The sequence below is a fragment of the Aspergillus candidus genome, assembly GCF_002847045.1.
Source record: "Aspergillus candidus strain CBS 102.13 unplaced genomic scaffold BDW47scaffold_9, whole genome shotgun sequence".
NCBI classification, from domain to species: Eukaryota; Fungi; Ascomycota; class Eurotiomycetes; order Eurotiales; family Aspergillaceae; genus Aspergillus; species Aspergillus candidus.
In genome coordinates, this window is record NW_020194014.1 from 528488 (window position 1) to 549079 (window position 20592).

General features: G+C 52.0%; 12 protein-coding genes across 12 annotated transcripts; 5 read left to right on the top strand and 7 right to left on the bottom strand.

The window, feature by feature from the left end:
• BDW47DRAFT_94191 (FAD binding domain-containing protein) lies at positions 1-2397 on the bottom strand. The gene is made up of 6 exons (XM_024820268.1): positions 1943-2397; positions 1641-1887; positions 1432-1593; positions 1150-1379; positions 1060-1100; positions 1-1012 (listed from the first exon to the last, which is right to left on the bottom strand). Exons 1-6 carry the CDS (start codon positions 2210-2212, stop codon positions 127-129), a joined length of 1836 nt encoding a protein of 611 aa, XP_024674340.1. The 5' UTR covers positions 2213-2397; the 3' UTR covers positions 1-126.
• A 277-nt stretch (positions 2398-2674) lies between these two features.
• BDW47DRAFT_135124 (D-alanine--D-alanine ligase family protein) lies at positions 2675-4646 on the top strand (the record flags this gene model as incomplete). Its single annotated transcript, XM_024818252.1, has 3 exons — positions 2675-3028; positions 3086-3676; positions 3728-4646. 3 exons carry the CDS (start codon positions 2675-2677, stop codon positions 3896-3898), a joined length of 1116 nt encoding a protein of 371 aa, XP_024674341.1. The 3' UTR covers positions 3899-4646.
• A 109-nt stretch (positions 4647-4755) lies between these two features.
• Positions 4756-5159, bottom strand: BDW47DRAFT_123828 (uncharacterized protein; the record flags this gene model as incomplete). Its single annotated transcript, XM_024816129.1, has 2 exons — positions 4756-4901; positions 4958-5159. The coding sequence occupies 2 exons, from the start codon at positions 5157-5159 to the stop codon at positions 4756-4758; spliced, it is 348 nt and encodes a 115-aa protein (XP_024674342.1).
• Positions 5160-5842: 683 nt separating this feature from the next.
• Positions 5843-7131, bottom strand: BDW47DRAFT_123829 (putative sulfite oxidase; the record flags this gene model as incomplete). Its single annotated transcript, XM_024816130.1, has 3 exons — positions 5843-6433; positions 6489-6942; positions 7046-7131. The coding sequence occupies 3 exons, from the start codon at positions 7129-7131 to the stop codon at positions 5843-5845; spliced, it is 1131 nt and encodes a 376-aa protein (XP_024674343.1).
• A 203-nt stretch (positions 7132-7334) lies between these two features.
• Positions 7335-8771, bottom strand: BDW47DRAFT_101854 (GFA family protein). The gene is made up of 3 exons (XM_024811734.1): positions 8326-8771; positions 7996-8257; positions 7335-7929 (listed from the first exon to the last, which is right to left on the bottom strand). Exons 2-3 carry the CDS (start codon positions 8150-8152, stop codon positions 7664-7666), a joined length of 423 nt encoding a protein of 140 aa, XP_024674344.1. The 5' UTR covers positions 8153-8257; positions 8326-8771; the 3' UTR covers positions 7335-7663.
• Positions 8772-9031: 260 nt separating this feature from the next.
• On the bottom strand, positions 9032-9732 carry BDW47DRAFT_101856 (ankyrin repeat domain-containing protein). The gene has a single exon (XM_024811735.1). It carries the CDS (start codon positions 9515-9517, stop codon positions 9155-9157), a length of 363 nt encoding a protein of 120 aa, XP_024674345.1. The 5' UTR covers positions 9518-9732; the 3' UTR covers positions 9032-9154.
• A 2556-nt stretch (positions 9733-12288) lies between these two features.
• Positions 12289-13868, bottom strand: BDW47DRAFT_116099 (nucleoside phosphorylase domain-containing protein; the record flags this gene model as incomplete). The annotated part of the gene is made up of 3 exons (XM_024814885.1): positions 12289-12938; positions 12986-13336; positions 13823-13868. The coding sequence occupies 3 exons, from the start codon at positions 13866-13868 to the stop codon at positions 12289-12291; spliced, it is 1047 nt and encodes a 348-aa protein (XP_024674346.1).
• A 142-nt stretch (positions 13869-14010) lies between these two features.
• BDW47DRAFT_101860 (methyltransferase family protein) lies at positions 14011-14997 on the bottom strand. Its single transcript, XM_024811736.1, has one exon. The coding sequence runs from the start codon at positions 14931-14933 to the stop codon at positions 14187-14189; it is 747 nt and encodes a 248-aa protein (XP_024674347.1). The 5' UTR covers positions 14934-14997; the 3' UTR covers positions 14011-14186.
• Positions 14998-15141: 144 nt separating this feature from the next.
• Positions 15142-16282, top strand: BDW47DRAFT_94362 (class I SAM-dependent methyltransferase). The gene has a single exon (XM_024820271.1). It carries the CDS (start codon positions 15228-15230, stop codon positions 15972-15974), a length of 747 nt encoding a protein of 248 aa, XP_024674348.1. The 5' UTR covers positions 15142-15227; the 3' UTR covers positions 15975-16282.
• A 440-nt stretch (positions 16283-16722) lies between these two features.
• On the top strand, positions 16723-18457 carry BDW47DRAFT_135126 (T6SS phospholipase effector Tle1-like catalytic domain-containing protein; the record flags this gene model as incomplete). Its single annotated transcript, XM_024818253.1, has 4 exons — positions 16723-16763; positions 16816-16925; positions 17058-17811; positions 17884-18457. 4 exons carry the CDS (start codon positions 16723-16725, stop codon positions 18455-18457), a joined length of 1479 nt encoding a protein of 492 aa, XP_024674349.1.
• Positions 18458-18769: 312 nt separating this feature from the next.
• Positions 18770-19455, top strand: BDW47DRAFT_123834 (PaaI family thioesterase; the record flags this gene model as incomplete). The annotated part of the gene is made up of 2 exons (XM_024816131.1): positions 18770-19329; positions 19440-19455. The coding sequence occupies 2 exons, from the start codon at positions 18770-18772 to the stop codon at positions 19453-19455; spliced, it is 576 nt and encodes a 191-aa protein (XP_024674350.1).
• A 132-nt stretch (positions 19456-19587) lies between these two features.
• On the top strand, positions 19588-20124 carry BDW47DRAFT_123835 (PaaI family thioesterase; the record flags this gene model as incomplete). The annotated part of the gene is made up of 1 exon (XM_024816132.1): positions 19588-20124. The coding sequence occupies one exon, from the start codon at positions 19588-19590 to the stop codon at positions 20122-20124; it is 537 nt and encodes a 178-aa protein (XP_024674351.1).
• Between the last annotated feature and the right edge of the window lie 468 nt (positions 20125-20592).

Here is a 20592-nt window from a genome sequence, read left to right on the forward strand (position 1 = left end):
ATACTTACTCTATCGCGACGATTAGGTATCTAGACCGACACACCGCATGCCTAGATTGGTATACACACCAGTATATGGTGAATGAACGAGATAAGCCATGTCTATATCCAAAGTTCTATTCGATCACTATTTACAAAGGAAGTTCGAGAAATACTCATTCAACCCAGCCACATCTTCTGAATCGCCTATCCACGCAACATGTTGGTCTGGACGGCAAAGAATCAGACAGCATGGGCCTTCGTCATCGATCCCATACGTTTCATAGGCGTGACCGACCCCAGTGGAGTGCTCTTTATCATCAGAGAAAACCTTCCAGTAATCCCATCCAAGCTCCTCGTCAAATGGGTGAAACATATCTGGGAGATCCAAGAGGTTGAAGGCTGTTGTTGGGCTGGTGTGAATGAGAATGGGCTCAATCATCGAAAACCTCGCCTTCCCAAAGGAACTCTGATTCAACATTGCTAGAGAGGGCGTATTCGTGAATGCTTCCGCGAATCGAGTGAGCACATCCATCCGCCCTTGCTGTTCTAGGTCACCCGGGAAGACGAGAAGTCTCCACGACCCATTCGTTGGAAAATATCGCGCAAGATGTGTCTTGGTCCCATCGCAGTGCGTAGTCACCTGCACTGAATCCATGCGTCTTCCTATCTTCACATTCCGTGCGGAGGCACTGCCAAAGCTCCCTTCTTGAGAGACAAGCACACTCGAGGGATATATCAACTCTATACCAGACATAAAGCCCGAATAGTCCTCGCGAGTTTCAGCTACGCCCTTGTCGCTTTTTGTGCACCCATCCTCGTAAGCCTGGACAAGCTTCGCATCCAGTCGCATCAACCTTTCCGCAACAGGACGTCTCTCCTGCTCGTATGTATCGAGGATAGCGCTGTCAAAGTGGCCAGAGAGCACCGCTCCTAGCTTCCACACGAGGTTGTAGCTGTCCTGCATGGACACGTTCATACCCTGCCCTCCTAGTGGTGAATGGCTGTGGGCTGCATCGCCTACCAGGAATACCCTGTAGCTGTTAGCCTGGTCTAGTGACCGCTTCACTGGACGACTCACCGATCGTGCGGTCTGTATTTTGTTACTAAACGTCTTCCTACCTTGTATTTCGTTAGTCTTCTCCTTCTCACGTCTAGAGAGGTCGCGTACCCTATACAGTGACCACCAGTCACAATGTTTACACGTCAAGCTGTACGGCATCATGGTCCTTGCGGCTCTATCTACCAGCTCATGAGGGACACCATCAGAATCCTTTATATTGGTGTCGCTAACGCCGTCGTGAAGATGAGTATAGAACCGAACCATTCGGTTCTCCCTGGGTATAGTCATGATGCTCCCCACACCCTCGGAATGGATCGCACATGATCGGCGAATATCAGCTACAAGTCTGTCAGCGATCACGATACACAACCCATATAAAAGACGACATACGAAAATTCGAGATGGGAACTATATCGAACACGCCCCAGGTTGACCCGGAGGGGTCCCCCTCCGTGGGAACCTCCAGCTGCTCTCTGGTCCAGCTGTGTGCGCCATCACATGCAACAAGATACCGTGCATTGACAGTTTCCCGCTCATTGGCGCAATCGCGGTCTGTTCGTTGGGTCAGACATTGTTTCCATGAGGGGGGAACCAGTTACCATTATCTATCACATGCAGGACGCCCACAGATACGGGGAAGGCTGCATCAGCCACGTCACGAATGTGCAAGGTCTCGGCCAACTTCAATCTCTCCACACGAATCTCATGCTCTCGATATAAGTAGTCTAGAAGGATCTGTTCCGTTGCCCCCTGGTTGAGCAACGCCTTTGGAAACCTTGATTTATGCCCGTTGCCGGCTGGCTCTATTCCCACGCGCTGGATATGTCCGCGGTCTTTCTTGGCCGCCTACGTTAAGTTAGCCAAACGACGAATCATGGTGCCTGGTAGACTTTGGACCGACCCAATAAGAGCCCTCCATATCGGGCATGCTCTGCGTCAGTATCTCCTGGGCCAGGCCAAAACTGTCTAGGATCTCCAGCGTCCGGCTCTGAAAGCCATCCCCATGCCCCGTTTTCGTACGGCTCTCTTTCAGATCAATAATTCGGATGGACCGAGTGTACCGTGCGGCACAGCATGCGGCCATGAGCCCCGCTGGTCCTGCTCCAACGATTAAGATATCGACATTGCCGTGGTCCGACGCCGTTGACTCCGACGAATCGTGTGAAAGCATCGCATAACCTTCAGAATAGAATCAGTCGTTAGGTCTAGCCCCCCTGGTATGCTTCCGGGCGAATGGTTTCTATACGAAAATCCTGGCTGGGGTGATGGCGTGGGAGTGTAAACTTGATGAAGTCGATGATGATGTCATGGTCGGCCGAGGAACCCACTTCGGCGCAGCTGAATCTCGACTGTCATCCAACCACACCTGGTCGGTCAGGGCCAAAAGTTCTAGATTACTGATGGAACTCACCGCTTCCATCATCGTGACGTGACTGAGATGGCGACTTCGGGTGCGATTCCCTGAATTCGCGCAATATATAGGGGTGGCGTGGGAAGAAGACCAAGTTGAGGCTCAGGCCCGCTGGTTGCCCTATTGATATCAGGTGTCAAATACTGACCCTGAGAACGTCCTTGGGACTGGACTATCAATTGTTTTCTGTATCCCCTGGCTGTATCCTATTCCGTTGAAGCCATGCCTGCCCTTACCATAGCTCTCGTCGCTGAACGGCGATCAGCTTACCTAGCGGATGGACAGTCACAGCAGGAATGTGCCGCTCTCACCCATGACGGTGAAGTGGACGAGGTCGTGGCGGCGCTGACGAGACTCGGCCATACTGTTGTGCAGCTCCCTGGAATTTCCTCTCTCGTCCAGGCTCTCGCGATCAACAGAAACAAGGAGTGGGATTTAGTGTTCAACATGTCACAAGGTTTCTATGGATCCGCACGTGAAGCGCAGGTCCCAGCCCTGCTGGACGCCTATCAGATCCCATACACCTTCGCGGATGCCGCTACCATGGCGTTGTGCCAGAACAAGATCAACACGAAGGTACGATGTCTTCGTGGCTACGGTCGTCCCGGTGACTAATTCCTTTCGCGGGAATAGACCGTACTGGACCATTGCAGTGTCCCCAATGCACCTTTCACGGTCATCTCCCCCCACCAGCGCGATTTTGGTGACTTGGTGCAGGATTCCAAGCACCTTGACTATCCGCTGTTTGTCAAGTTGGGCACGGAAGGGTCATCGAAGGGGATCGACTCGTTTAATAAGGTCAACTCCAGTGCGGAGCTGACAAAGGCCGTGGAGAACCTGCGGTCGGACTTCCCGGACCAGCCGATTCTGGTCGAGTCCTTCCTGGCTGGTCGGGAGTTTACCGTCAGTCTCCTCGGCACCGGTGAGCTCAGCCGGGTGATTGGCGTGAGGGAACATGTCTGGGAGGACCCATCCAAGCCCAGCCACGATGGGTTGACCAATGGGGATAGTAGGCAGGACTTTTCCAGCTGGCAAAGCAAGTCCAGCACAGACTGCGGATTGGTCATTAAGGATTACAAACTGAGCGAGACGATCGATCCCCAGGTTCAAACTGCCTGTCTTCTGGCGCTCGACGCTTGGACTCTGCTTGGATGCAGGGATGCTGGACGGGTGGATATCCGATTTGATAGCAACGAGCCGGGCTCCACTGCGCAGATTATGGAGGTCAGATCCACGGTCATCATTTCTTGTGGGCAGGGCTGACGTGAAATACAGGTCAATCCCATCTCCGGCATGCTGCCAGGTCATTCTCCGTTGCCTGCCAGCGCTCAGATCAACGGGATTTCCTTTGAGCAGCTGATGGCAGGGATCATTGAGAGTACATTACTCCGCAACAGCCGAAAGCCCCTGACTAACATGGGCTCGGGGAAATGTATCTCTGTATAGATATCTATTTTCGCGTGCGGGCCAGGATGGATTTGGGTTTTGGGGTTCCGGTGATATTTTGCAAAGGCAGTCATTACTTCTATGCCTGCTTTTGGAAGGATATGGCACGCCAAGATGGACCGTGTGTTTTCCTCACCTCAACAGTCGTTAAAGAGTTACCTGGATTTGGGGTTCAAACTGATGGAAAGGTTGAAGTATATTGAGGCTTGGTTGACTTTAATATTGATAGGGCTGGTTTATAGACCATCAACCAAAAGCGATTTCGGATGGCATTGGGAGACTTTAGTATTCCCCAACGCTCTTCACACATTAGCAGCTAATACGGGGTACTAAAACATGCGCGTAGTCTTACAGAGACAGGTTCCGATTTGCAGGCCCACCAAGTGTAGGCACCCTGACGTAGTGCAGGTGTGATTGCTGTCGAGTTGCACCATGTCTGTTCTCAAGGGTGACACCAAATCACGATTGATCGTCCGAAAGGGAAGGTATCTAAGTTTGAATACTCTTTGGATTTCCCTTGCAACAGCTCTAGAATGGCAACGAGTTGGGGATCTCTCTTTGCATCACTGAGAAGACTTCCCTTGAAATGGAGCTTCCATAGCACAAACCTAGTTATACCGTGTCTCATGGAACAACCAGACTGAACAGGACCTAGTCCTCAAGCCTCTCCGGAGTTACAGTTCTCGATCCTCGACTACCAAAAAAAAAAAACAGAAAAGCATCATACAATTTATATGAAATGGTTGGTCTTATAGTTACGTTGATCAGGTTATTGGATAATACAATTCAAATTAACGAACAACACACGATATGGTCTCCCTTCCATAGACAGGACCAAGCCCAGAAAACGGCCTCGATTAATATCTAGCACTCAAAACATCCTCGGGCAGTTCATCCTCGTCTGGCCCCTCACTATACTTAGTGGAGCTCTGAGGCTTCGCATGACGGAGCGGGTCGCCAGAAATGATATTCGAGCTCTGAATAGCTTCATCTTCGTCCAGCGCTGTGAGACACTAGTCAGCTTCTTAACTTGTTACATATCGATGACCTAAAACATACCCAACTGGTCGTTGGTGTTGGAGAAAGGTGGCTGCATCGGACTATCTTCGATATCCTCGTCCGTTTGGACGGGAATTCTGTCCTTCAGGGCTTGTCGGGGCTCTCCAGTGTAGGTGTCGTCTGCAAAACGGCTGGAGACCGGGGATGGATCATTCTGGCTCTCGTAAAAGTCTTGGGCTTCTCTATCAATTCGGTGGGACATCTTGGTGGATTGCTTCAACTAGGATGTTGTACTAGAAAAGGAAGTAGAAGGTCGGTGACAACGAAGATTGGCTGAATGTAATGGGAGTCAAGGCTAGTTTTTATATTTTGATAAAGTGACTGACATGCCTATCAGGCAAAGACATTGACACAGCATATGTCAACACGCATCATCCTTGCGTAAAGACCTGCACCAATAACCATTGATACTTCAAAGTCAGTTTTGTGGAGTAAGGAGCTAGTGTGCAATGGGTGAATAAAATATGCATGGCCATGTCTGTCACGACCGGAAAGGATGGCTGATGAAACAGTGTTATCAGGGCTTGTAACACAGTTATCTCATGATTCTGTGGCTTGGAGAATTTGCCAATCAGCGGGATTTCTGGGAATACTTAGTTGCTTTCCTTCCTCGGTGGCAAGGCAGTAAGTAACTGTTTGGTATATCAGCCAGGTTAAGCCCTATACCAAACGTTGGTCAACGTTTTGGCGTAGCGGTCTTGAGAGTGACTGGTCGGTCCACTGGCCATATTCTGCCTATGCCTTTCCTGGTCCAGTCTCTACTAGTACCTGATATTTAGGGGAAAAGACACGAGATCCTAAACCAGCCCCCTTCATACAGTTAGAGGACTTGCTCCATCTGTAAACGGGTATTAGGGGGAATCCCCTTTATCTAGAGAATGACATTCACACGATAGTCAGGTCCTTCGCTCGGCCATAACCAGAGTAACCAACCCCTCGAAGATTCCACTGCGAGTGCTCCTTCTGGGAATTCCCACCTGCATCCGTCGCGCGACTCAAAATGTCGACTTTTGTACCGAGTGTCATTTTCACACTAGCTCTCCATAGCACCCAACACCACTTCGAACTGCGACTCGATTCGTTCAACTCCGCTTGTACCCACGATTTTCCACCGTCTCCAGACACCTCGACCCGGATAACAGGCCCATTTGCACCCCCTGGAATGGCATACCCTTTGACCTCCACCGTGCCACTAGGTGGTGCCGACACGGTTTCCCCGTCGCTCGGAACGGCAACAACAGAGTTGATGGGCAAATCGTACATCGGAGGCGTGCAGCCCCAGTATTGCTCCGCGGACTCGCTGTCCGTCGCATCCGGTGGAAGGACTTTGTAGTCGCGCTGTTGGTACACGTTGGGTGACTCGTGATCTTGGATGGTGATGCGCTCGAGCCACTTTACCCATCGCACACCCACTATACCCGGTAGGACCACTCGGACTGGATAGCCATGATTTGCAGTAAGGGGGGAATCATTTACCTAGTCAATCGTGAGCAATAGCCTTGGGAGGGTGGAAGAAACAGCTACTACGCACCTCCAGTGCCAAAATAGCATCCCGGTCCTCCTCCAAGCACTTCTCCAACGGTACGCTGGCTTCGAAAAAGTCGTCATCTTGACATTCCACTTTGTAGCACGAAAACGCCACGTATAGCTGGCGATCAGTATTGTTGGGAATATTTCTCAGACCGGCCCGCAGCAGAACGTCTCGAAGACGAGGTCCCTTCCATTTGCAGTTCATGACGGCTGCGTCGCCCCAATCAATTCCCTGGACTTCCTTCAAGAGCGTGCGCATCGTGTGTCGCCGATTGCCTGCGCATTGCAGCGCACAGGTGACCGTGTGTTGACTGAATTTGGAACGTAGCTGGTCTACTGTGAGTTCAAGGGAATGGAGTCCCACGCCGCCGATTCCGATGGTGTGCTTCTCTTCGGATACGGGTGGGATTGGGCCGTGGTTGCGGTCGTAGCTGATGTCTTGGGGCGTAAGGAAACTGGAGTGTTAAATAAACATCAGTGATGGCTTTATATTGGTGAGTCGACTGGATGTCGGACTGTTCAATGGGTTCAACCTAATATTCCGAGCATTATACATACTGGTCAATCAAGGCTTTCGTGGGAGGCTCCTGATTAAGAGGTTGCTCTGTATATTCATGTTTTTTAACCACCACTGAGCAGGACATTTTTTCAAATTGCTAACAATATATAGCTTAGAATCGCTGTGACTTGAAAGAGCTACATTGGAGATCTGTAGACAAACAACAGCTACAGGAATGTAATGACGTCAGGGCTAGATACAGGGTTTCCAAGAAGTCAAAACATGTGTCGGGAGAAATGTACTAGTAGATCTACTACTCCATGAGACCCACTCTTGATGACTTTTTTCAGGCACTGACAGAAGTGAATTTCTGTCCCAGCATCCAGGCTATAGAGAAGAAGAGACAAGCACAACAACTGGTCGCAAGCAGCTGCCAATCCACCGATGGAACCCACTTGAAGTTGAAGGAGACATATTAATCTGCCATCTCTGCTACACCCACATCTAGAGAGACCAATAAAACAACTCGAAATTGAGGATCCCGACACTGTTTAGACGCCGCCAATCTCCATAAGCGTTTTGAACCATATTCGCAGTGACTAACCCTATTCCCACTAATTATTGACCCTTACAAAAGTCGACACAGCAACACAGGCCAAAGCTAATTCCAACCAAGATCACTGCGTATCCTTCCCATCAACACCCTCAACAGGATTCAACCACTCCCTTCGTCCTCGCCCCCAGACTTCCAACGTCGGGCGCAGACCCGACTGATCGTCGATTGTCCCGCTCGTCACGGACACAGCCCCCAGCTTGTCCATAGTATCGTTGCTTATGAATAGGTTGGAGCCGCACGTGGTGCAGAACGAGCGTTGCAGGGGATTGCCCGATTCCGGGCTTTTGTCCTGGTACGTCGTGATTGAGTGGTTACCTTGGGTGATTTGCAATTCCTGGTGTTGCTTGTTAGCAATTTGACTCTAAAGTCTTTTCTATGAAGAATGAAAGGCAGGTCTTACCGACTTCTTGTACCAGCAGTTTGCCCCGAAGACCGAACCCGTTGCCTTTTGGCAGCTGATGCAGTGACAGAGGTAGAAGTGCTCCGGTACACCGGTGATGGTGTATTTGACAGCGCCGCAGAGGCAGGACCCGGTCTTGGATGCGGTCATGGTGAGTGGGACTGAGGATAGTTGCCAAGTGGTATGGATAGGCTGGGGGATGTCGTGGGATATATACGGATTATTCGGGGTCGTGATCCGTAAGCATCAACACAGGTGGGTGGTGAATCACTTTCTACACGGGGTTAGTTGCGGGGTTTCATGATTACTGACAGCCAAGATAGATTGGCAGGTTAGCTCTCACGTCAGCTGTCTGTCAGCCCAACCACAAGTCCCATCCATGCTATCCTAGATGTCAAAACGGGTGATATCCCCCGCCCAGGAAACTATGCTCTCAGATCTGTGAGGCTTTTTATCGCTCAAGTCCCGGAGTTTGGGACCGGGATTAAGACGGAAATTATGGAAGACAGCACATGAACATCTCGAGACGAGTCTACGCCGTGTGTTTCTGTTATCCAGGCAAGCAACAAATCCAGTGACCCCATAGAAACTAAAAATATCCCCCACCCGTGAGTACTATTGATGTATTGGATGCTTTCCACACCTCGTCTAGACAATTTCCAACCAACAGACCTTCGAAATTGGCTTGCACACCGTGTTTGCTTATCAATTTGCTCATACCATATGGATCTCCCCACCTCTATATTAAGCCCCACCAAGTAAATGTTCAGCTACAGCACATCCGCTGAGTCGCCCTCTTGTGGGCATTCCCGCAGTAGGTTACAGGCATTCCACTGGAAAAAATCCCCCAAAAAGTGGTTTTCTCGCCAGCAGTGCAGTAGAATACAATTTGGCCGACCGTGGGCCTTCGATCAGCCAGATTCGTGTGAGAATGCCAGTGTAGTTGGTTTGACAAAACAAAAAAAATCTCAGTTTCTGGCTGAGAACGGCTAGTTTCACGGTGACACTGCCAGGTATGGTTATCACTCTCTAGACCCACAGCAAGAGGGATAAGAAGGTCGGGTTTCTATCTTGACGTAGACAATGTGATTCCAGTCTCAACCGACTGAGAAAATAGGGAAAGTACACGGTGAAATGATAGAGATTGTTCATTCAAGCAACACGCACTCTCTTGGGGGAAAGTAACCTGATCACTTCGTCGATAGTCCAGCGATATCTCTCAGCCCAATCCAGAGCGGTAGCACCGTACTTCGTCCGCGCGGTGATATCTGCCCCATACACTTCAACGAGAAGCCTGACGGTCTCCAGATCATACATCGTGACAGCACGCATAAGAGCAGTTTCGCCCGCCGAGTTACGTGCATTTATGTCGACCATATTCTTCTCCAGGAGCCAGCGAACCATCTCCATGTCTCCCTGCCGTATTGCGGTCATCAAAACAGTCTGGCCGGCAAGTCTGTCGTGTACATTAGGATTCACGTTTGGCAAATTGAGAAACATGCGTATCATTGGCATTTGCTTGGTTGTTATCGCTGCCTGAAGCCCGGGGTTGGGGTTGATGTTACTGGTCGTGAGTAGTAATTGGATTATTTCTTCGTGATTGTTTTCGACCGCCACGGGTAATGGGTACTTATATGGATCGTCTGTAACACATTGAGTAAGAAACTTGAGTCAAGAATAGATGACCCACACGGGTGGAAAGTCTTACTGCAGCCTGCATTCGGATTGGCTCCGCCAATTTCCAGAAGAATCCGAACGATATCGGCATCTCCTCTGACAACGGCCAGGAATAAAGCAGTATCTCCGCGCTTCGTCATTGTATCAGTACGAGCGGAGCCGGCCCGCAGCAAGGTTTCCACGACGTCTTTTTGTCTATTCTCCACAGCAACCATGAGCATACTTTTCCCACCATAATAAACCCGGTCAATATCGAAATTCCTTCGCAGGAGGATCGTAACCACGTCGGTAAGGCCCTTTTGCACCGCTAGCAATAACACGTGGCTGATGTCCAGTGTGCTGTTGTCTTTCATCAACAAAGGGGACACGTTTTGGGACCCGGCGGTCCGTGGCAGCACCGACCACTCCAGCGCCGATTCGAAGCCATTCTGAAGCAGTTCATGCATCACAGCCTTATTTCCATCTTCCAGAGCAAGTTTAAACGCGCGTTTGGTGCTCACATCGGACAGGTTAGCTCCCACCCCCCCACGCTCCAAAAGCAGCCCCACCGTCTCGGCAAATCCCATCTCCACTGCCAACGTAAGGGCTGTGTCGCCATCGGGGCTCATCCAGTTGGGGTTGGCACCATCCACTTCCAATAACAGCTCCAGTATCTCTAGACGATTATTCCGAGCAGCATACATGATGGGCGTCCAGCCATCCCAGGCCGGCAGGTTGGGGTCAACCTTGCCAGTCGACAGGAGACTTTTAGTCACTCCGGTGAGTCCCAATTGCGCCGCAATCGATAGCGGCGACCGGCCATGGATGTCAAGGGCGTCCGGTGTTATGTTTGGATTTTCGAGAAGAATGTTGATAGCATCCTGGCATCCACTTTTTACCGCAAGCAGAAGGGGTGTCTGACCACTAGAATCTTGGCCATTGATTTCGGCAGCCGGTATCCCGTCTAGCAAGTCTCGGACTTGTATAGCGAGGCCGAACCGTGCAGCTAGGTGAAGCCCAGTTGCACCGGGTCCATCGAGGTCGTCTACGAGCGACAATGTTATGTAACAGGGGTCGTCGATAGGAAACATTCGATCCGCGGCGGCGGTCAACGATTTGGCTCGAAGAAAGTGCATGGCATACTCGCGCACTTTCTGATCGCCTTGTACTGGCTTGGTGTGTTCCGCCCAAAAACGAACCGCATAGTCGAGGAAGAAGGCACAGCTTGGTGTTGTGGCAAAAACATCGAACGACAGGTACCTGAGACAAGCCAATGATATCTCTCTGCCAGAGCTCATCCAGGGATGCTGCTGGTGGTATTTCTCAAAATACTGAAAAGCAGTGAAATGGACGAATTCAATGAAGCCGGTACTTGGACTCAAGGTTATGATGCCTGAACAATAAGAGACAACTGTCGTGATATCTGGCGGCGCGTAATTCAGGTCAAGGCAAGTGCCATCTCGCTGGGTCTGGGCCGCTAGAGCCTCTCTGAGTTCCATGGGGCTCAGATGTCTCTGAGCATGGAATACCCAGCTTATAACACGGAAGGCCCACTCACTGTGGCCTGCGTTCTCTATCATCCGCAACGTTTTCTGGTACGCCTCTTGGATTGGATCCTCGGATCGACCATTCGCTATGTTGTCCAACTCCTCTTGTATTTCGCCTCTCGTACACTTGCGCTTCAAAATGTTAACATAGAGTCGAACGAGAATGAACCTAGAGGTGTGAGCTTGGACATGTAAGCCCGGTCTGGATATGGTCCCTTACATCCCCTGCGCGGCATCAACAATTGTCCTTCTAAAATAATCTATCTCGGGTAATTCATCGGGTATTCGGTAAAATGACGAAAAGTCGAAGTTGCGATCAATGGATGCCTCCATGTCTTTCTCGACTGCTCGAACTTCCAAACAGTGGCAATTCGGCATGTCTCTGAACTCCTTTGCAATGGTATCGATGTGGCGCGAAGTCAGCAGGAAGCGAACTCCCATGTGTTGCAGCCGTCGGATAACCTGAATCAATTCGTGGAAGCATTCGGATGCGCATTCGTCGAGGGCATCAATGATCACGAACGGGTGGTTAGACTGCTCTATGACACAGCATAGTAGTTGAACGGTCTCATGGGGGGATACTTGCCGGCGAGCATGACAGAGCTCTGTGATCCGATCGGGGATCGACGGAAGGACCTCAATCAACTGTCGCAAAACGGATCGGAGAACGTTTACCAACGTTTGTTCGGCTTGTAAATTGAAGTTAAAATAGACAAATGCAAGGGTATAGTTCGTCTTTTGTCGACCCCGGCAGAGTCTGTTTATCACAAGTGATGCCATGGAAGTCTTGCCAGCACCCGGTAACCCCGGGCAGAAAAGACTTTGCACGGCTTTACTGCCGCGTATCCATTCTGTAAATCGGTTATCTTCCATGAAACTTTTTCCCGATCCTTGGTCGATAGTCCGTTGTGCGTCCTCATGCTGTGATAGATAATAGCTTGGGGACAGCCAGTTCAGGGTTCTTTGGTGTTGTTCGCGATCCTGGGTTTGCAGGAGAGGTTTAATACTATCGTTGAGTCTTCCAAATTCGTCGTCCACTATAGCAGAAGAAGTGAGGAGTTAGCGGGTTAAGGTGCGCATCGATCATGAAGACTGACTTTTCCCGGTGATGAACTCCACCCTTTCCGCTCTGTCTAGCTGGGAAACTGGGATTATCTGAAGAAGCTCTTTAGCGAATGCAGCACTGACTGCCGCAGCATACGGCTGCCATCGCTTAGACTTGTGAGAGTCGGAGTAGTCACAGATACCACGAATCACAAGGCACGGGAAATTGTTGTTTAGGCCAGCGGCCTCCATCTCGAAACAAAGCACACCATGTTTCTTTCGCAGCTTCTCGCGGGTTACGCTATCCCTCATCACTTGATTGCCGGACGCAATCAAACCACAGTGTATGACAGGGTCTTCCGTGGCCCTAGGCTTACGGGCCACCAGTCGCCCGTTGTCATCAGGGCAGTGAAGGTCTTTGCAGGAGCGGCTGATATCAACGTGCGGGAAGTTCTCGACGTACAAATGATCATTCTCAGCTCCTTGATATTGCCAGTCCTGAGTCCTTCTTGGGTACCTGGTTCTCATTTCATCCAAATGCCGTGGAACGGTAGATCCTTCAAGCTCATGACGTGAAACAAGCTTTGTGAGCGCAGACAGAAGCACATTTGGTGGGCGATTTAAATAACCAACATTCATAAAGTTTCCTTCAGATAATGTTTTCCCGTAGTCATACTGGACGACACCACCTATGGGAATTAGTGTCGCGTGGTGGTACGTGAAATTAACGACGCACCGTGGCCAGGACCCGGCTTGCTCACGGCAATATCACCTAGTCTAATATCTTCCTCCGGGTCGTCGTTTGGTGGGCCCGGTGCGCCCCCCCCGATTCCCACCATCAAGCCAGTTTTCATGTTGGGGAAGCTCCGCAGCATATCTTTGGCGACTGCCGTCGCTGGACTTTCTCCAACTGTTCCCAGTGGAAGGCAGCCGATGACCACATTATGCCGGCCAATCCGACCAAGTGTATATGCATTTGTGTCTCTAGGATCCTGGTCAAGGGGGGGATGCTCTTCATCCAAGAGCGCTGTGGCAGCCGCAGCTTCGAGGGGAAGCGCGCAAATCCAGCCCACCTGATAGTCGTTTTCTGTGAGTGTCCCACTACTGGCATATCGGTAAGCGATTGACTGCAGATTGACGTTGACAACGGACCAATACCTTATCATGCCTGCGAATATTCTGACGACAATGCAACAATGGGGTTTCGAACTAGATATTATTCCTTAGGTATTGGAAGCGAAAATGTTGATTAGATGTCTTCATGCTGGGGGACGTGGCGGTAAATAAAATCATGCTAAGCCGCCCCTCTCCCCGCGGAAGAGGCGGTGCAATGCGACAGTCGAGATGTGGATTACTTGTCGCCCAAGTTTTCAGCTAGCTGTATATCTTGCATCCACGGCCTGTACTGCATATCTAATAAGTGCCTAGGATATCGATGGGTCCACGAGAAGACGAAGATGGAGAGACAAAATCGTGAGAGTGAATAATATCACAATGCTCAGCTCGCCACTTTCATTGTCGCGTTTTGTCACAGCAGAAATGCCTACTAGTATCGACGGCAGATCTTTCGCACTCCTTGCTCGAGCAGTTTTAGGCTGTTGTTGTAATACACCATCCATCTTTGGTGGATAATGATCGGATCAAAGGAATGTGTGGGTCTCAAGCAAAAGGCCTACCAGTCACAAAAAGATCGAGATCATCAACAACAATATTATCGTCATCCTGCCTAACACGCTTTGCCATCTAATGTTGGGTATATCAGTCAGGTTAAGCCCTATACCAAACGTTGGTCAACGTTTTGGCGTAGCGGTCTTGAGATCTAATCAGACCCCATTATTATCGTGCATCATGAGCAGCCATTCTGCCTACAATTTATTCATCCAAAACATACAAATCCAGACAAATACACACCATCATCATGAGTTAAAACAAAGTCATCACCACAACCCCGGAACAAACTTCGCCGTCCTTCTGTGCCAATCCTCCCAGACCTTTCCGAACCGCCCCCTCAACATCCTCTCCTCGTCGCTGACCCTCACCGTGACAAACACACCAGTTACAACCACCCCCAGCAACACCAGCACCATCCCCTTCCCGGACACTGTCTCCCGCATCCACGCCTCCATCCAACACCCAGCTGCCGCCGCGTCCCATCGCAGGATAAGCGGCACGGTCCCAGCCTCAATCAGCACCAGCCCTGAGTAGCTTGGATGCTGCAGGTAGCCGTACACGCCGTCCGTGATCAGCTGGTCTGGCTGCGCGAGATGAAACGTGAAGTTCGGGCCGAGTCCACCGTACGCAGAGAGACGGAGGGCCCCTCCACTGGCGATTGCGAGTAAGCTGATGATAGTAGTTGGTGACCATGTGAAGATGGCTGGATCGAGATTCTGCCTCCCCGGGCAGATGTACGATAGATAGGATGTATCTGTGGGGCTTGTGGTCCAGAGAAGCACGGTGACCGCTTGATAGAAGAAGGCCAGTCGCAAGATATGCGCTCCGAGCAGGGGCAATAAGCCCGTTATGAAGCGTATGCGGTCGCGTGGCTTCTCTTGACCACCCTTGTCGCTCGGTCTATTTTTGGGGTGGCTTGGAGCCGTGGCGTTGGGCGGCCTGATGCAGCGGATGGTGATGTGGCTGGCGGCTATCAGGGCCAGGGCCAGTGTGGTGGACTGGAAGGTAGGCATTTCCCCGGGTTTTTCTTCACTCGACGGACCGGGTTATGGCGTGTTCGTACGCTGCAAGTGGGCCGTTATTCGGTGTTTGAGATATCCATATGGGGTCAAATCAAAGACAGAGAGATTTATCGGTTGAAAATGATGAATGATCCACGCGGGTGTGGCCAAACAGATGGACCCCGCACTGCGGAGAAGTTGCCGCAACCGGGCTTTTCCTCGGTCGTCCATCTTCTGTTTACACACATCTCCTGTCACCCACACACTTGTCTGTTGGTACACCATTGTATCATATGATATAGCAAAATGCATCTGCCGCCAAGCGAAGCCGTGCAAAACTCCACCGTGACCGACCGGTTCAACGCCGAGGCCGCAGACTGGGACTCCAACCCCTTCGTGCAAGAAGCCACCAGTCTCGCCTTCGAGAAGCTTACTCCCCACATCGAGGCTCACATCGCGGCAAGAGACAGCCCGGTCGATGTTCTCGAAATTGGCTGCGGCACGGGCCTGCTCAGCACCCTCGTCGCACCCCTGGTGCACGAGGTCGTCGCGGTCGACACGGCACCGGGCATGATCGAAATGCTGACGGCCAAGACCGCGCAGCCTGATCAGCCCCACAATATCATCCCCATCTGCAAATTACTCGAGGACCCGGAGGACCCGGCGCTACCGGCGGGTACCGACGGCTCTGGCGCCCGCCGCAAGTTCGATCTGATCCTGTCGCATCTGGTCCTGCATCATGTGCCGGACGTCAAGGCGCTCTTGACGACCATGATGGGCTGCCTGAAACCAGGGGGTCGCGTCCTACTGACGGACTATCAGGATGCCGGGCCCGAGTGTATGTGGTTCCATCCGCCATCCAAGTTGGACGGTGTCGAACGGCATGGGATTCCGCGGGATTGGATGACGGAGCTGTTGACGGAGGTGGGGTTCTCGCAGGTGAACGTGCGCACGGGTTGGGTGATGGTCAAGAATATCGCGGAGTGGGAAGCAGAGGCCCGGCGGGACTGGTACCCGTTTCCCTTTCTGATTTGTGAGGGAGTGCGTCCGTGATTTCTGAGTAGCTGTATATAGTCCGACCTGATGTGGCTCCTGCGAGGCCATGCAGAGCGCCAAGTGGGTGTCTTGGCAGTATGCGAGGAGGGACGGTCGAGCTGATAGATCAGGCTACGTCTGTGGTGGCCGTGTTCCGTGCAGACACTATTGCCGTGTGCACACTGACTGGCCTATCGACCGTTCGCGGATACACCAGAGATGTCCTCAAGAACACAAATGCTGAAGTCATGGTCACATAATTGCAACTCTTAAGTAATGAATGGGTCCTTGGAAATGACTCGCATGCCCCGCCGTGTACAGCGACTCGGCACGGGGCCCTAATGTCTATGATTTGTCTACGGCGGCTGATCGACAAGCCCCCCAAGACGGCACAGTTGGCTGAGTCGAGCTAGTCGTCTCACCCTGGCCAGGGTGCCTCAGGGTGACATAGTCCTCAGCCTGATCGCAGGGCACGACGCAAATATATTAAAATCAGCATCCATTGATATATATAGATGACGACCGGGGGGCCTGCCCAGAGCTGAGCCTCAACGGTGCGGTGTGTCCAATATACGATGGCCGGTATAAGAGGCATCGTCTGCACCATGCAGGATCTATTGATATCATCGCATGATCAGCAATTACAATCTGCATGGAGTCGCAATAGTCCTGACACGGGCCATCTGTTCAACTCCACTAAGAATCGAGCCGACGTGAAACTTAAAACCTTCTGCCCCCGATGAATCCTTTTTGTGACCACCCCACGATGGCTGGGCCTTGTGACTGTGAAGACATGCCTCCTACGCGGTAGGACCATATTCTATGGTGCTCTTGGTGGAATCGTTGCTGACATGAGTAGGGAGCTCGTCCTCTGCTTCGATGGGACTGGGAATACATTCCGCGCCGATGGCGAAGAGAGCAACATCCTCAAGATCTTCCGTATGCTGGACCGTACTAAGGAGAAACGATGTACGTCCCAATCTCCTCCTCATGGATCGACCTATGCTAACCCATTCAGACTGTTACTACCAGCGTATGCTCTCGATCCTCCCTTTCAAATGTCCTACATCGAATACCATATCAATTACTAAGGGTTTCCAGCCGGCATAGGAACAGATATCACCCCAGGCGCATTCGCCAACCTCGCCTTCCGCCCCTTCAGCAACCTCCCAACTCACAAAATCTTCGACCAAGCCCTCGCCACCTCCTTCGACCAACACGTCATCCGCGGCTACCGCTTCCTCGCCCGCCGCTGGCAACCCGGCGCCAAGATCTACCTGTTCGGCTTCTCGCGCGGCGCCTACACCGCACGCTTCCTCAACGAAATGCTCGACTTCGTGGGCCTCATCTCCGCCGACAACGAAGAGCTCATCCCCTTCGTATGGGAAGCCTTCACGCAGTGGAAATTCGCCGACCCGGGTCCCGAGCGTCGCGCAGCCGAACGCTGTCTCCGCATCTCGCGCGACACCATGTGTCGCTCTGTTGGCTTTGTGCAGTTCCTAGGCCTCTTCGACACCGTCAACAGCGTTGCGGAATTCAACCGCGACGAGTCCAAGGACCAGCAGATCCAGCCTAACCCGCGCATCATGCGCCACGCCGTCAGCATCGACGAGCGTCGCATCAAGTTTCAGCCTGTGCTCTTCGGGGACGCCCATCTCCAGAAACATACCAATCGCGCCCCCAAGCGGGTCAGCACGTGGGCCGCGCACGGGGAAGAAGCCCTCGCCGCCAAAGACCGCGACAGAGTCTCGGCCTGCGGCCACGACAGTCCCATCCGCACGCTCTCACCCTCCCAGCGGAACGACGACTTCGAGGAGGTGTATTTCGCAGGCGACCACTCCGACGTTGGAGGCGGGTGGGCGCCCGACGAAGACACCGACGACGGGCGCGAAGGACGCAAACGCAAGCGCACCAGCAGCAGCAACAGCCGCCAGCAAGGCCCCGAAGACGTCCCCGCCAGCCAGATCCCGCTCATGTGGATGGTGCAGGAGGCGATCCTGGCAGGACTGACCTTTGACCCGGACCAGCTGGCGCGGTTGGGGTGCTTCGACCCGCAGACGCAGCGGGCCGACCCGAAGATCGTGCAGGCTGCGACTGCGGCGGAGGTGCACGATTCGCTCGACTACGACGGCGGCAAGGGGCTTGAGACGCTGTTTTGGCGCATCATGGAATTCTTCCCATTTAAACGGCCGAAGATTACCCCCGATGGGTCGGTGGCCATGACGCGCTGGCATACGCGCGGTCTGCGTCGGCCGCTGCCGGAGGGGGCGCGCATTCACGGGAGTGTCATTGAGCGACTCCGTCGAGATCGCGAGTATAGGCCTTATAACTTGGGTTTGGGGCAGAAGGTCACCGAGAAGCAGGGGCAGATGGCGAACCGTGATATCGGACGGTGGAGACATGTGGAGCATGCGGGGATGTGCGATTACTGGGTGCGGGTGAGGGGGACGGATGCACAGGATGATACTGTACGGTCGCGGGATATGTGTGAGGATTGTTAGGTTGATTTCTAGTTTGATTTTGCTTTACATGCTTCTGGTTGGTTTATAGGGTATGGTTTGTTATAGGTATAGGTTTGCATTGTACAATTGACTCTGGGTTCAATTTCAACTCGTACCATCTGTCTCTATTGAGTCCAACCAAGCAAATAAAGAACCTCGGCAATCAACCCCGCACGCCCATACAACGGTAAACAAACGCCATCACCACTTCTACTCTACGTTATACTCTCCATATATGCACATGATATCTCAACAACCTATGATAATACATACTCAATTACCCTCGACCCCAAAGAAAGCACAGAAACAGCGATGGCGCCCCACGAACCCCTCGAATCCACCCCCTGGATAACCACCCTCCTAACCGACCAAACCTACATAACGACGCCCATGCCCTCGCGCGTCCCCAAATCATCCACCGAAGACAATTTCTTCGCCCGAACACTCAACACCCCATCCACCATCCCGGCTTGCATCATGCAGTACCAGCGTCCGGACCTCTCTTCTGGAGAAAATCCAGGGGACGTGAAACGCCTCCGCCTCTTCGTCCGTCTCGCCGAAGACATCACTGGATACCCTGGAACGCTTCACGGAGGCGTCACGGCCAGCTTACTGGACGAGTGTATGGGATTATTGCTGGGAGTGCGCGGGGAAGTAGGGCCGGCGGGAGAACGGTCGCGCGACGGCGCATTGGCTGAGGTGCCTGTTACGGCTTATTTGAATACGAAGTTCAAGAGACCGGTTCCGGTCCCTGGGGATGTGGTTATCAATGTGTGGCTGAGGGAGGGGGGTGAGCCCAGTACGAGGAAATGGGTCGTTGAAGCGGATGTGCGGGATGAGGGAGGGAGATTGTTGGCTGAGGGGGAGTGTCTGTATGTACGGGTCAGGGCGAGTAAAGTTTAGTTTACATTGTGTATACGTGGTCAATGGTGTGAGTAGAAAATGTCTGTATAGATTGGGGTAGACTGACTGTGATAGACAGATCCGAACCTCGGTAACCCCGCATCATGTATTTATACACTATATATTGTCTATTTGCTACTCCTGGTCGCCACTTCTGTACAATATAGACCATTCAATTCATAGATATCCCTGCCAATATCATACAAATCAAAAAAAAAAAAAAAAAAATGACGCCCCTCGAACAAATCCCTTGGATCGCCGCCCTCCTCACCAACCCCTCCTACGAGACCTTCCCTCTCCCCTCACGCCCTCTCGATCCCTCCGACGTCACCAACGACAATCTCTTCTCCAAGGCTCTCAACACGCCCGACGCGATCCCACACTGTATTCTACAAGGTCGTTTGCCTGCTCCCCCTTCTCCATCCACAGGACAACCCGAGAAACTGCGTCTGTTCGCCTCCTTGGGGGAAGATGTCACGGGCCACCCGGGCGTGCTGCACGGAGGCGTAGTGGCTAGCTTGTTAGATTCGGTAATGGGGTTACTAATGGCTTTTCGAGGCGAGGTCTGTATGACTTCGTCGTTGAATATACGGTATCGGCGGCCCGTCCCGGCGCCTGGGGCTGTCGTTGTGCAGTCATGGGTGAAGGAGGAGCGGGCGGGGAGGTGGATCGTGCTGGGGGAGGTTGTGGATCAGACAGGGGAGGTTCTGGCTGGGGCGGAGGGGGTCTTTGTGGGCGTGAGAAGAAGGGAGAGTAGGGTTTGATTGTGAACAGGGTTATAGAGTGGTTGTATCGTTCTGTTCATTGACTGTATAGATGTATAGATCCAGCGAAAAGTCAACTCAGCGAACGTGCAATGCTATCAAGTGACAATGTAGTAACTCGTAGATTGTATAATGTGATTGTGTACTGCTCTGCCGGCTGTAGCACCTATATAAAATCGGTCCTATCCTGGACTTTTTATTTCCTGTACCATGCTAGTGATTTGTTTGGTTTCTATTTCTACTTCCATCAACTCTCTTATCCACTTTGGGCATACCGCGTCTGCTCGCAAACATCAAACAAAAATTCAAACTGGTATCGACTCTATATCCCTTAAATATACGATCCCCTTGTTTGAAAGAATATGCCACGAAGCTTCCCAGAGACCCAACCTCCATATTATGATATGTCCCTACCACGATGTCTACATCAGAAGCACCAGAACATCGAGCTCATCGCCTGGCAATACG

Coding starts and splice junctions, on each gene's coding strand:
- BDW47DRAFT_94191 (XM_024820268.1), bottom strand. CDS start 2,212: ATGCTTTCACACGATTCGTCGGAGTCAACGGCGTCGGACCACGGCAAT. Junction 1,594..1,640: donor CCTGCATGTGATAGATAATG/GTAACTGGTTCC, acceptor CCCAACGAACAG/ACCGCGATTGCGCCAATGAG. Junction 1,101..1,149: donor ACTGGTGGTCACTGTATAGG/GTACGCGACCTC, acceptor ACGAAATACAAG/GTAGGAAGACGTTTAGTAAC.
- BDW47DRAFT_101854 (XM_024811734.1), bottom strand. CDS start 8,152: ATGACCGCATCCAAGACCGGGTCCTGCCTCTGCGGCGCTGTCAAATAC. Junction 7,930..7,995: donor GTACAAGAAGTCGGTAAGAC/CTGCCTTTCATT, acceptor ACCAGGAATTGC/AAATCACCCAAGGTAACCAC.
- BDW47DRAFT_101856 (XM_024811735.1), bottom strand. CDS start 9,517: ATGCCAATGATACGCATGTTTCTCAATTTGCCAAACGTGAATCCTAAT.
- BDW47DRAFT_101860 (XM_024811736.1), bottom strand. CDS start 14,933: ATGCCTACCTTCCAGTCCACCACACTGGCCCTGGCCCTGATAGCCGCC.
- BDW47DRAFT_94362 (XM_024820271.1), top strand. CDS start 15,228: ATGCATCTGCCGCCAAGCGAAGCCGTGCAAAACTCCACCGTGACCGAC.